We start from the raw sequence: 13,681 nt of genomic DNA, 5'->3' as shown, positions 1-13,681 counted from the left end.
CTGGACAAATCTCACCCCATGAACCATGAATGATAATGGCAGGAAAATTAAAACGATTTTGACCCTAGGAACTGAAAAGTTTGGATACTCCTGGTCAATATGATGGGTAGGGCGGCTATATGGTCTGGGGCCTAGGGCGGCCAAGACTGCAAATCCGCCTCTGGGTATGGTGCTGCTAAATGAAGTTCCTGGGTCTCTTGTTATTTTCTACATCGGCCTTGAAGGTTTCAAGAGTAATTTTAGGCAAAAATATGTTATTTGTTAAATTTTTCATATATTTATTTAAAGTTATGTCATCTGTAATACACCTTCTTAAATATGTATATATTTTTTTCTGTTAAAAAAAATACTCGTACTGTTTTTTTTTTTTTTTTTTTTATATCATCACTACATGAAGTGAGCCTGGCGTTGTTGGGTAATGTGGAAATACACGGAGAAAATTGAGTACTGCTGATTTATTACAATCCTGTAAGAAACGGTATGGCACGCCATTTCCCAATAAAATATCAGTAAATTCAGAATATAACGGTACACGTGTTATTGCAGCTGCGCTTATCCTAATAAGTATAGAAAAATATTATAATTTTCATGAAGACGTGTTCCAACATCCTCTTCGCACATTCGTGTTTCACTGATAGTTGCTTAGGAAATCTGTGAGTTAATTCGTTAGCAATATTTATATGAGTAGGTTTTCTCAGTGTAATAATATTGTTTATAATTATTGAAAAAAAATATTTTTAATTAACTCGATTCACTTGATCGTGTCATGTCTTCTTCGGACTTTCCCTACTTCTTCTACCATTCCACGTCACATAATCCCATTGTACTCCATTCTTCGTCAATCCTCTCTTTATGTCCAAAGAATCTAAGCGTATCTTTATTAATCTTATCCTTTTGGATTATATCAGCCTTATATATGTGCCTCATTTTACCACAAAAAAAGAATCTTAGTGAAAATAATTTAAATTATTGTCTGCTCATCCAAAAAGATTTAGTTAGGAAAACAAAATGTACTTAAATTACAACAAATGTGACCAAATAAGGTTTTTCTAAAAATTACAACGCCGTCATACACAATTATTATATTGAAAACTATTTTAGTGAGACTCTAGGCGTACTTTTTGATTCTAAACTTCATTTCGACGCGCATATTGTGAATATTGTGAATTAAGCTTATTGCATGATAGGCTTTGTTATCAGAAACAGACGTGTAGTTCGAAATCCTGAAACGTATCTTCTCCTTTCATACACGCTTGAATATTGCTCCTCTATATGGACTCAATAGAACTCTCTGCAGTGTCTCAATTTCAGAATGAGCGCACCTAAACGGGGATACATAAATATGTTATTGAAATATAAGTCTCCACTCTCTCTAACCGGCGAACATACATTGATCTCATGATCCTGAATAAAGTCTGCAATAACGTTATCGACTGTCTGACATACTCAAACTAATAAATTTTAAAACACCAACCAGAACAACCAGGTTTAACTACTTATTCCACATTAGTCCGTCGCGCATAAATGCCGGTGTAAGGGATAAAATCAGAAGTATGTGTGAATTATTTAGTCAAAATTAAAACCTGAAGAATTCCGACATATTTTTTTATACAAGTACCTTTAGTAGAAAATTGAAAGTTGTTTTCCTATAAAAACAACAATTTTGACAAACTTCCTTAATACATTATGTTTCTTCTCACTTTTCTGTTTAATAACATTTTCGAATTAATTGACTTTACATGGCATTTATATAGCGCAGTTTAGTGTCATTTCTCTTCAAGTTTACACTCTATCCTCAAAAAAATCCATGTTTATGGATTTTGTGCACTTCCTCCTATTTTTCAATTAGCTATTGTTAGTGACACCCATTCATAGCATTAACGATATTTTCGCGAATTAAATACGTTAAATCTATTTTCAAAGACACCTTGTAGAGCAAGTGAGGGATAGAGTCACTGAAGACATAATTCAGCTACTCTTAGCTGTTAACATTGTTCACAGAGAATTTGCTGAGGCAGCTCTGATGACTGTGTGGGCCCCTGTGAACAGCATGACACACTCTACTGAAGAAACATGTGCCATTTTGAGTTTCAATCAATAATACAATAAACATGTTTCAAGTGATTTTGATAATTTAATTGTTCTTCCCCTCTTGCCGACTCCCATTCCTTGACGTTATCCTATTTAGCTATAAACGCTATGAAAACGCAAAATTAAAGCTATAAAAGCTATTTTATCAATGATTAAGGCTACCTTTCTTAAAAATTAAAGTAATGAAGTACCTACACCTGATAAAGTTATTGGGTATACTCCCCGCATCGTCAGTAATAAGAACACTTTTATTATTGTAGGCTACATTACTCACCATAAATAAACGCAGCTGCAGATTGAATTCTCCAGGTAATCTACTACGGGCATCTACCATTTAATACAATCGTGTAAAACGTCGTATACTAGCCATGTTAAACCAAATAGATATGTTAGAAACAAATTTTAAAAAACTCCAGGCTTTATTTCCGTCAAATATCAAACAAAATAAGGATGGAATTGATAACATTCCGAAGACTTGTTTTCTGAAAATTATTATCTTAACTAGAACACACATTCAAAGATTCAGAGAGGAGGAAGTTAAGTGTGTCCATATACTTGTGATTACATATGATTGTGACGTAAAAATATCAAAACGAAGAATCATCATGCCAACGATGACTGTGTTATATCTATTTATCTGTCTATGCATTTTTATTGTATTGTAGTCACTTGAAATGTTATTCTTCTGTATCTATTTTCTATATTGTGGCTTCCCGTCATATACGTGCTTTAGTGTGAAAAACAGCTTTGGCAGTTTAGCGGGCGCTTGTAATAGATAATAATTAAAAAAACAATAAAACAGTAAAAAATATATCTCAAGATTTAGTTAAATGCCAACATTTTATTTAGTGTTCTCGTATATCCTGAACGATCGCATTATATGTCTTGCAACTAGCAAGTTAAATATTTTTCAAGCCGAGCTTAAGAAAACTGAAATACCGGTCCTTAGACAATTGACATCTTCCGCATCTCTCAGCTGTGAACGTTAATGCACGGAACGGTTCGCGGTAACGTTTTAACGTGACGACATTATTTTCACTGCGTGAGTTTGTATGACATAAGTTCACATCTTTTGTGGGTATTACGCAAGTGCTATAAATTGTGACAATGACTTCACAATAACACTCAATTATTATTACAAAACTCTGAAAATGGTTGGTTTAGATCAGAATGCTCAAAAATGCTTTCAGTGCGTGACGAGCGATTGCCTTTCCGATGTTTTCTAGTGCAATTCGGATATTTTTTTGATGTTTTTTGTGAATACTAAGTACTAAGTCATTAGAGCCCGTGGGACTATGACACCCTCTACTTTCTATGATGTTAGGATGAAGGGAGTGAGAAGAGAAGAGGAACGTTTTTAAAGATTTTTTAAGATTTTTTATTACTTGGCGTTGCCCGAGCTTTACACAAAGTTTTAAGAAATCTTTTTACTGGGAGAACAATCCAGTTATAAGAACGCAGTTAATACTTAAATAGATACAACAATTACAAAAATCTACTCTGACCTAGGATACAATATTTGCAAACATTTAAAAAGAGATAAAAAAACAAAATTTAAAATTTTTGTGAAAGCTCACTCAAATGACAAATTGAACAAAAACAAATAAGATACAAATATAGGCACGAGAGACACACATAAAGACGCAAGTAATACATAATATAATGGGTGAAACATATTTTTTTAACAACAGCGGCACATTTCTTCTGAATCCATATAAATTATCGACAAAAATGTCTACTTACTGTAGTAAAGTGTCAGTTTTTAAAATTTAAAATAAATCGGTCGATATGGTGTTCAACACACTCTATCTTATTATACAGGGTTTTCCAATAAGAGGTGTTATTTTGATATTCAATCGTAAAAGATCAATGGTTTTGTTGCTTGTGTGGCACGTAGCGCCGTCTTGTTGAAAGTAAGCGTTATCCAGATCAATACCATCCAATTCCGGCCATAAAAATCATTAATCGATCCATTCACAGTAACTGTTGCTCCAGCCTCATTTTCGAAAAAGTAAGGTCCAATGACTCCGCCGGACCATAAACCGCACCCAACAGTCACACGTTGAGGATATAGAGGCTTTTCAACAATAACCCTTGGGTTTTCTGAGCCCCAGATGCGACAATTTTGCTTGTCGACGAAGCCACCGAGGTGGAAATGGGCCTCATCACTCAAGATGATTTGCATTTGATTCACTCAAGTGAATTTTAATAATTTCGTGTATCGTTCCATTTTTATTAATGGCGTAGTTTCTACTTGTCAAATGTCAAAAAATGACAGCTTCAAAAGTAACATCTACCGAAATAGCGGGCTATTCAAAATAACATCTCTTATTGGAAAACTCTGTATAGTCGACACATTTGTGTTAGAGGGCTAAAATAGGCTGCACGGAATAGAGTTATAAGAAAGCTATAATTACATACCTAAATCACAATAATCAATGATAATATTCTTCTGCGTTGGTCCTATATCATATTTTATTACATCTAAACTATTTACACCAGATATCTTATTGTGTTAGCTATCATATGTATTATTTTATTAAAAAAAGTTTCTTATCCAAAAGTATCATTAAATCGCTGACAGCCCCGAATTATTAAAGCCGAATTGCGATACGTGCTCAGCTATTCCAAGTAAAATTAATTTTGAAGGTAACAATAAACTCACTACTAATTACTCTTTTCAAATTATCAGGACTGAGTCATTTTGATACTCGCTTGTACCTAGATTACATGCAGTTAGCAATGTTTTCTCAGAAGTAGTTGATGTGTTCAACTGCGCGGAATGTAGTTACAAGAAGTCTATAATAACATACCTCATAAATAAATATTAATGTTAGCTTTTGTTATATTAGTGCCAAATTATTATAATTATATCACATGTTTGTAAAAGCCACTATGGGCGTGTAATATAAATAAAATTAAAAAAACTTACGAAGTTAACTTAATTTATCTTAATTATCAGAATGGCGAAAAATATTTGATCTTATTTTATTGTATAAAATTATTAATTCTATGTTTGACAGCCCTGACATTATAAGTTTGCTGTCACTACATGAACCTCCCAAACATACTAGTTGGAATATTTTATTTCACAACAATAACTTTGTATTCAATTCAGTTATCGAGAGGGTACATAGGCTGGGCAACGAGTTAATGGATGTCGCTGATATTTTTGTTCAAATTCTAGATTCGTACAAATCCAAATCAGTTCAGCAATTTTCGGATCATCTAAATAACGAGTAGGTAATCATAGTTTAAGTATATATGTACATAATATCTTTTATAATTTATATTGTATTACACGTATATAAATTTAAAGAGTTTCTTTTAAAGTTAATTGTGATAATAACTTAATTTAAGTCTACTGTATTTTATGCTTTATTATGTGTGTTTTACTGTGGTTTTAAATTTATGTTGTGATCTTTATGTAAAAGCCCAGTAAGGCATTGATAAATAAATAATATATTGCTAGATTTATACCTACATGTTAACAAGTCACTTTATATTATAAATATTAATATTCTGTTCTAATGAAATAATCTCTGTTATTATTAACAACTGTATCACTTGCAACCAGAGATGTGCAAAATGGGTACCCAAAACCATTTGAAATGCAAAATGGAAATGGGTCAAAACTTTTCCATTTGAAAATGCAAAATGCAAAATGGTTTTAGAAAAGCATTTCAAATGCAAAATGCAAAATACCTATTTTCAAAATGCATTGAAAATGCAAAATGGTTTCTCATGTGAAACAATTAAAGTAATTATAGAATTTTTAAACAATTTTGTCATTTAATAATGGACATCAATGTAGAACAAACATATTACATGATGGGATGGTAAATCCAAAAACACCACGACTACAGATTATGAAACCACAAAAAATTTGCGCGGGACTAATGTTGCCAACGTAAAAACATAGAAACTGCTATCTAACATTTAATATTACAGCGTCATGGCCCCATGTTCAGTATTTGAATCAGTATTTTTTGTAATGGTATCACTCAATTGCCAGGGCTCCTACCAGGGAGCAACTTGACAAATGTAAATTATCTCTCATAGCGAGGTTGAGGACCGACTGATATTTGGGGCTTATGAAAAAAAGATGAGTGGAGGTAGTAGGAAGAATGTTGCAAAAAAGCATTTAACATGGAAAATGCATTGAGAAAAGTATTTAAAATGCAAAATGCAAAATGGTTTTTAGAAAAGCATTTAAAATGCAAAATGGAAAATACCCATTTTGCATTTTGCATTTCCATTTGAAATGGATTTATTTGAAATAAAGCACATCTCTGCTTGCAACATAATTTTATGATGTACACATTACTTGTTATGTAATTTATTACTAATATTCTCCTGTGTACCACTATATGCTTATAATCCAATGTATCATTCTATTTTAAAAGCCATTTTATGGCGTTTAAATAAATTTAAAAAATATATCACGGGATCAGCACATAGTCAGCCTAAATCCCCGCATTCGTAAGCTATATTATGTGTTTCGAACGCTTAGAAATATTCTTACTCCTACAACACTTAAATCAGTATACTATGCTCTCTGCCAATCCCTATTAGCATACGCAATCATCATTTGGGGTGGCTGTGCTAAAACTATCCTCTGCAAAAAGCTCAAAAAATCGTAATATGTGCTATCAATAAGCGACCGACAAGATATTACTCAATCCGACTTTTTATCGAGTATAATGTCTTAACACATTTCTTGTACAAATACAATAAAAAAACACTCTTACAACACAATCATACCATCAGAAATATAACCAAACTACACTAAAATGTACCTAAACCCCATACTACATCAGCACAAAGACCTACATAGCTCCCAAAACCTTCAACCTTCTCCCTGATATCCTTAAAAAATAAACTCCGCTCCATACTTTCAAAACACAAATAACTCTATGGATCCTAACATCTGAAATACATTACAAATACAACACCCATACGTTCTACACTTTAACCCCCTAATCTCCGTCAACAAATCTTTCACATTTTGATTGATTTATTGTTTAATTCGACTTTAATTGACTTAATTCATCTAAAAAATAATACCTATCAATTTTGATTTAATAATAAATGATTATTTACCACACCAAATATTAACTGAATCGGAATGTATAATTTACTATTATGTATATTATGAAAATCTTGAACTTGTAAACTTCACCCGCCATAACACATCCATAGGAAGGCGGTCAAAATAACATTCAAAATGTATCGTCCAATGTAAATTTTCTTTGAAATTAAAAAAAAAATCATGATGTAGGCATCGACCTTCCTCTCGTTTTGAAAGTAAGGTGGGTAAAATTTCAACAATCTCAAAATAAATCTGTAGATTTATATAAAAAAAAACAAAGCCAAAACAGCGCACTCTTCTTTATATACATAGCTTAAGTCCTGACAATGCACGGGCTTTAGACAGAATTTTAGATGTCAGAAAGTCAGATGTAGACCTTAATTTTCCTCTAATTATGAACGCCATGAAATTTTCAAAAAAATCATCGTGTAGTATCAAAATGCTGATTTAAGGTAAGGAAAGTGGGACGGGAAGGTTTTCAAAATCAATGTAGACAGTGACCTTCCTCTCGTCTTGAATCAGGGAAGATGCTCTTATTTAGTCAGTTTGTGGGGAATGCGTTTTGCATGCCTTTAATAGTGCAACCAACTCCTTACAGTATGCCGACTGTAGCTACCATGTTGTTAGTGGTAATGTCAATTATTGCAATGAACGTGTATATAACTATAAATACCGTTGTCCTGTGCAGCGAAGTAATGGCGTTCTTTGTTTGCAGGGTAATGCAAGCACCGCAAGTAGATTTATATCTACATTCTACACCCATCATCATTTATTTCCCCTCGTACAATGATATTCAAGGGACACTCGTGGTAACGACATGTTTTCCATCTCTATGACTTTTACTTTCATTCTAATGGGTTTGAAACGACTTTGAAGTATTCGGTAAATAAACTTAGGACTGGCGAAAAGCGATGGGCGTAATCAAGGTGCATTTTGATATAATCGATTAAAGTTTAAACCTTCACGTCGAACCCTTCGCAATAACAAAATGTCTATATTATTCAACACCGTGAGGAAATAAATACGCAAACAATGAAGTATCATCCAATTTATTATTTTTTGGAAAACATGTAAACTAACTAACTAACCATCACGCCGTTTCCCCGCATGGGTAGGCAGAGAGGATGGACCGCCAAACAACTCGGTCTTGGCACACACTCCTTGAATCATTCACATTCATACAGTCTCGAATACTTTTCTATTAATCTGCCTCTTGACATGGCCCGACTCAAGAATCTGATTCACTCGATCGTGCCAGGTCTCCGTCGAGGGTCGCCGACTTCTCTTAATTACACTCTTTTCTTCGAACATAAAACGTAAACAATTATATCTCGTGACGTATATATGTATACCTCTTAAAGGTTATGTATACCTCTTAAGACGTAACCGGGCGCTGATTTTTCCATACAAATGTAGTCCCCATTTATCTTTCTGGATTTTAACCCTAGAGCAAATATTTTTTTAACATAAAATAGATATCGGCGACTTGCGTGTCGGTAAGTTTTTTTTTTTTTTTTATAAATTGCTTCTTATAGAAGTTATGACCTTCCAAAAATCAATAAAATTGCCTGATTTAAACGCAGTCAAAAGACGTTCAGTCTACAAACTAGACAATATATTTTGAAAAAATGCAAAACGGTCCGACATAGAATAGTTTCTTCTTATGTAGTTGGTAAAAAAAATTGAAAATCGGTTAACTTTTGGAGGAGAAAAATGAGGAATACAAAACCTTGATTTTGAAGATTTTATTTAGGTATTTGTAGCCCGAGCTGCATGTGTCCCTTTCGCTCAGTATTCGGGAGGTAAGGGTCGGGGAACAGGGTTTAGATAAATACGTATGTATTTGTGCGAAGTGATGTCACCTAGTCATAAATCGATATTCGATACTCTAGTGTTGTGTTGTCCCGAGTAATCGATGTTTTTTTTTTTATTTTTTCCGTTTGGTCACTTTTGTGTTTGTTTGGTGAAGTATTCCGATATTCTTACTTTAATTTCATATGTTTACGTAAAATAATATCTGTAAAAAAAAACATCCGTTACGGCCGGACCGACTCCGAGGTGATTTCGTTCCGTATTGCCAATATGGATACAAAACACTCAAATGGATAATTTTTTTAAAAATAACTTTTGGGTAACTAGCATAATATTATAATTCTTCAATAACCTATAATGTATATTGTTATTTTATTTATTTAACTTCTATTTCGACAAATAAATATACAGCAAAGTGATGTAGCGTAGTATATCGAATTGTGTCGGTGCACTAGAGTTGTCTTTTCCCGAGTTATTGATATATTTTATTAGTTTTTTTTTTGGTTTAGTGGCTTATTTCGAGTATACCATACTTGCCGATCTTACTAAAATTGGACCAAATTCAATTTGTATACGTCAAGTACTATAATAATTTTCAATTTTGGAGGTGGTTATGGGTACCGCCGCCCCGGGAACCATTTATTGGATAACCTCTGTCATAGGTCACCCCAAGTGGTTCGCTACTAATTTTTTTTTAAATATATATTTTTAAAAAGATGCCATTTGCGTGGTGATCTGTTATAAAAAAACACAGTAGGAAAAGTTGCGCCGTTTAGTCATGACATTTTCTATTATTTTCGAGTTACATGGATATTTAAATACTAGTTCATTTTTACTCATGATCCGATTTTCAGAACCCCGACATGTCTGGAGGTAGAGTGGAAAAAATGGAGGTTTCCTCCACACCATCCGATTTGCAGTGTGGTGATTGGCAAGGGTGTTATGGCTTTCATGTCATTCGTCATTTTCAAAATTTCAACGAATGGCATTGGCGTTGGCTCTATTAACAAAACACAATAATAAGATTCGTAAAACAAAATAGCGAACAAAAAATTGCAATATTATATCGAAAATTGGTCACTTGCGATGTTTATGTGGTAACAATTGGTCATTTTGGCCAAATAAACATCGCAAGGAAATTAAAACCTGTTGATTTCAGGAATTTTACTAAAATAAAAAATAAATATTTTATTTTAATACTTTTCCCTGTCTCAAACAAATTGAATTGTTTAGTTAAGTTTTGATAAACAAAAAAGATAACTATCTGTCCAAACAAGTATTTTATATTATTTTTAATTGATTAATTTAGCAAAACGACACAAATTAATTTAATAAAATTTACTCGCACACGCCGCGACCTGCGGATTCGTAGCCAAGAGCCTTACCCTTCAACCACGGAGGCAGTTCAAATGTACGCACCTACATATTTTAGTAGGTGTACCTATATGGGTAGTAAGATTTTTTTTAATTTTTAAAAGAAAGACAAACATTCCCGGGTTACGAATAACCTAACATTTGAAAAACTCCTACTACCACCACACTAAGCGGAAGATATTGCTTGTGTTGTGATGGAGAACTTAGCCAGCCGAGGAATCGAACATGGGACGCCCGGGTGAGACCCAAACGCGATGCCCACTCAGCCACTGACCGGTCAAGTAAGTAAGAGCAATACCTACAATAAATTATGAAATAATGTACCTTGGCCTCCTATTTTATAACGAAAATGTACCTATTTAGTTCCTTCAGTCTAAAACTGGTTTTTAGATTAGGCAGAATAGATTTTGAACAATTATTAAAAAATGTCATCTGAGGCTCATGTATCTCCGCTTTTATTTCTTGCGTGATATTTTGTGCGTGCAAAGACAATATGTATATAATAGCTTATTTAGGTGGCTAAGGATGGAACGTCCCGTCACAAGAAATTGATTGTTATTCTTGCACACACATGCAGATAGTCCTGTAGCGACTTGTGACTTGCGACTAGCCGCCGCGGCCGGCCGGCAAACATCGATGTAATAATATGATACCACAAAGCGAATTGGCAAAGGAATAATTATTTGGCGGGATTTCTCGGCGGAGTGCGCCACCAACGCGCATAAGAGCTTCGCATACTCACACATCTACAGCACGATGACTGACCGTAGCAGAGAGCGGAATAGCAATAATTGGGCTAAATACCTATTAAATAAGTTTCTGAATTACCGGGATTCCTCTTAAAGGTTCATACCTCGAATGGCAGTGCTGTAGTAACTCCGATGATACCAAAAGCATTTCGATCGGCCGCAAATATCAAAATTTTGACTGCTTCATATTTACACAATTTGGTATTTACCAAAAAAATCAAAAAGTTCATTCCTCAGCATGCTCTAATAATGTTAATATGGCGCATTTGTAATAGTGTAAAAAATAGTCGCCACAGAACGCCATACAGATCAAACATCGAAAATGATTTTTATTGAAGAATATATTTTGATAATAAAACAATTATTTTATTATTATTAAAAATTAAACATCATTTTGAATAGATCTAATGCCAATATTGGTGAGAATAGGTGCAAATATACCGCACAGAGTTTTGGCGGCTGGGCGGAAAGAGCCGACGAGTCACGAGGCTAACCGAATGAATCGTCGCTCCGTGCAAGAGCGTCGTCCCGACTTACCACGCTTGCTTCGCAAGACTTGATATTAACCCCTAGGCGCTCGAAAAGATGGAAGCGACGATCCCATTTTTGGTATCTTTGGGAGGGGGAGAATATGATTGTCAGTATTGATTGGGGAAATGGGAGAAAATTGCATTGATTTACGAAGAATGTAAAAATATATTTTCTTTATGTTCTAAAAAAAATATAAGTAGGCACTATCCGCTATCTGACCTAATTTTGAATGTGAACGTTTCACGTGATGCACATTACACGCCTACTAAAATTGGATTAATTAAATAGTAAAATCTTTAACGTGATTGCAGTTTTAAAATTACGCTAAACATATTATAAATAAAGATCACAGTGGAAGCTGGAATCAGAATGTTGCGGAAGCAAGTACTGTGCCGCCATGGTACTTGGTAGCAGGAAGTGTGTTGCATAAAGTTCATTGTGTTGAATAATAATTACGCCGTCATTGTTCGAGAGACAGCGACCTCTTCACATCACATTACATTCAGATATGAATTATCATTGCGCGCACGCATAACTTCTACTAATAGCTGCATCCCTACCATAGAAACCAGGAACCTACCTACGAGCATATTGCGGAAAATAACAAAAAAAAAACAATGGTATCAATATTTGAAAATTGTTTAGCATAGTAGTACCGTCAAATCTACTACTGCGGTAGACGTAAAAAAACGTTAAAAAAAACTATTGACGGCAGAACAATAATCTCTACCGAGGAGGACTGTGAAAACTGTGACATTATTTTTATTTCATCTTACTTAGACCATGTACAAATGTTGCCAAATATATTTTATTTTATTGGAACAAGTGTTAATTGGTAATTTGGAATTTACATGGCCATCCAGACAGTGGATCAGAATCGCTTTGTGAAACACCACCATGCGAAATTGAAACTTTGGTTGCTTGAAATAGTCTATAGATCTAATCTGTACCAGATCTGTGTGCATAGCCAAACTCCAGTTGCCATTTTTCTTTTTCCCCACTATTGCACTTTCGTTAAACATCAATTCAGTTTTGCTGTGCTTGGACTTGCTTTATCACAAGGAGCTGGAACTGAACAGTTCAGTTACTCATCTTATAATTTTGTATTGTTCTTCACCCCATCAAGGTGGTTGCTGCTGCTGCATAAACCATCTGCGCCTCCTCCATCGCCATGAGCGGGCCTGAGGATCAACTGCGGGGGAACGGAGCCCCTTCGCACTGCCTCTGGTGATCCGATGCTCATTTTTGTCCTTACGGTCTTCGGGTTCTTTACCCTTCAATCCCAATACATTCTTCGAGGGCATACCGGGAAGCTGGCTAAATGGCACGGGCGTCGAGTCTCGCTTACGGCTGGTCGGATCACTCGTTTATTCTCGGTAGGACTGCCAAACGATTGCAACTTAGCTGCTATGGTCAAGTCATAATCTCATCTTAATATTTCTCTTACAATTCCTATAACTTGTTTTGCTCTTTATATTAATAATATTTTTTTCAAGCAACATCCAATTATATAATTGGATGAGATGTAATCCAATTATATAACTAACATAGCGGGCGTCCTCCAATTTACCAGATCTAATTAGCCAGTACTTCTCAAACTTCATCTGCTTCATTATAGGTATTTAAATGCTACCCTACCGACCCCTCAAACGAACTATTTGCCAGTTATTTACTAAGAAAAGCTGTTGCTTCGTACGGAAAAATATACCCTGTTTGTGTCTTAGTTTTAGAATTGTCTTCACAAACTCAAGAAAACACCCACTTTTCATCAAACCTGAAATACGTGGTCACTAAATCTATAACTCTTCATTCAGTTACGACAACAACAATACGGGCTTGAGCCTAGTGAGGTATTTGTGAAAAATACAAAAATTGTAAAATTTTTAAAGAAACAAAATGGAAAGCAGCAAGAGATCAGCAGAAGGGGGTGACCAAGGAGGAACTTGAACCAAAATCATTCACTGGAGTCGTGGAGCAAGAGGAGCTCTGGGCTCTATGCATTAGCACACCTGTATAAAGTATAAGTAATTAA

General features: G+C 34.5%; 1 protein-coding gene across 1 annotated transcript in view; it reads right to left on the bottom strand.

Moving 5' to 3' along the window:
• LOC149412494 (uncharacterized) overlaps positions 1–12,892 on the bottom strand; it is a 32,348-nt gene extending 19,456 nt beyond the window's left edge. Inside the window, exon 1 of the mRNA XM_089645717.1 lies at positions 12,799–12,892. Within this exon, the coding sequence (XP_089501843.1) occupies positions 12,799–12,892 (94 nt within the window). The remainder of the gene's footprint in view (positions 1–12,798) is intronic.
• Positions 12,893–13,681: the final 789 nt, after the last annotated feature.

This window comes from Hesperophylax consimilis, chromosome 23 (assembly GCF_061612785.1).
Source record: "Hesperophylax consimilis isolate HC1 chromosome 23, BYU_Hcon_1.0, whole genome shotgun sequence".
NCBI classification, from domain to species: Eukaryota; Metazoa; Arthropoda; class Insecta; order Trichoptera; family Limnephilidae; genus Hesperophylax; species Hesperophylax consimilis.
This window is presented reverse-complemented; position numbering and strand designations above follow the sequence as displayed.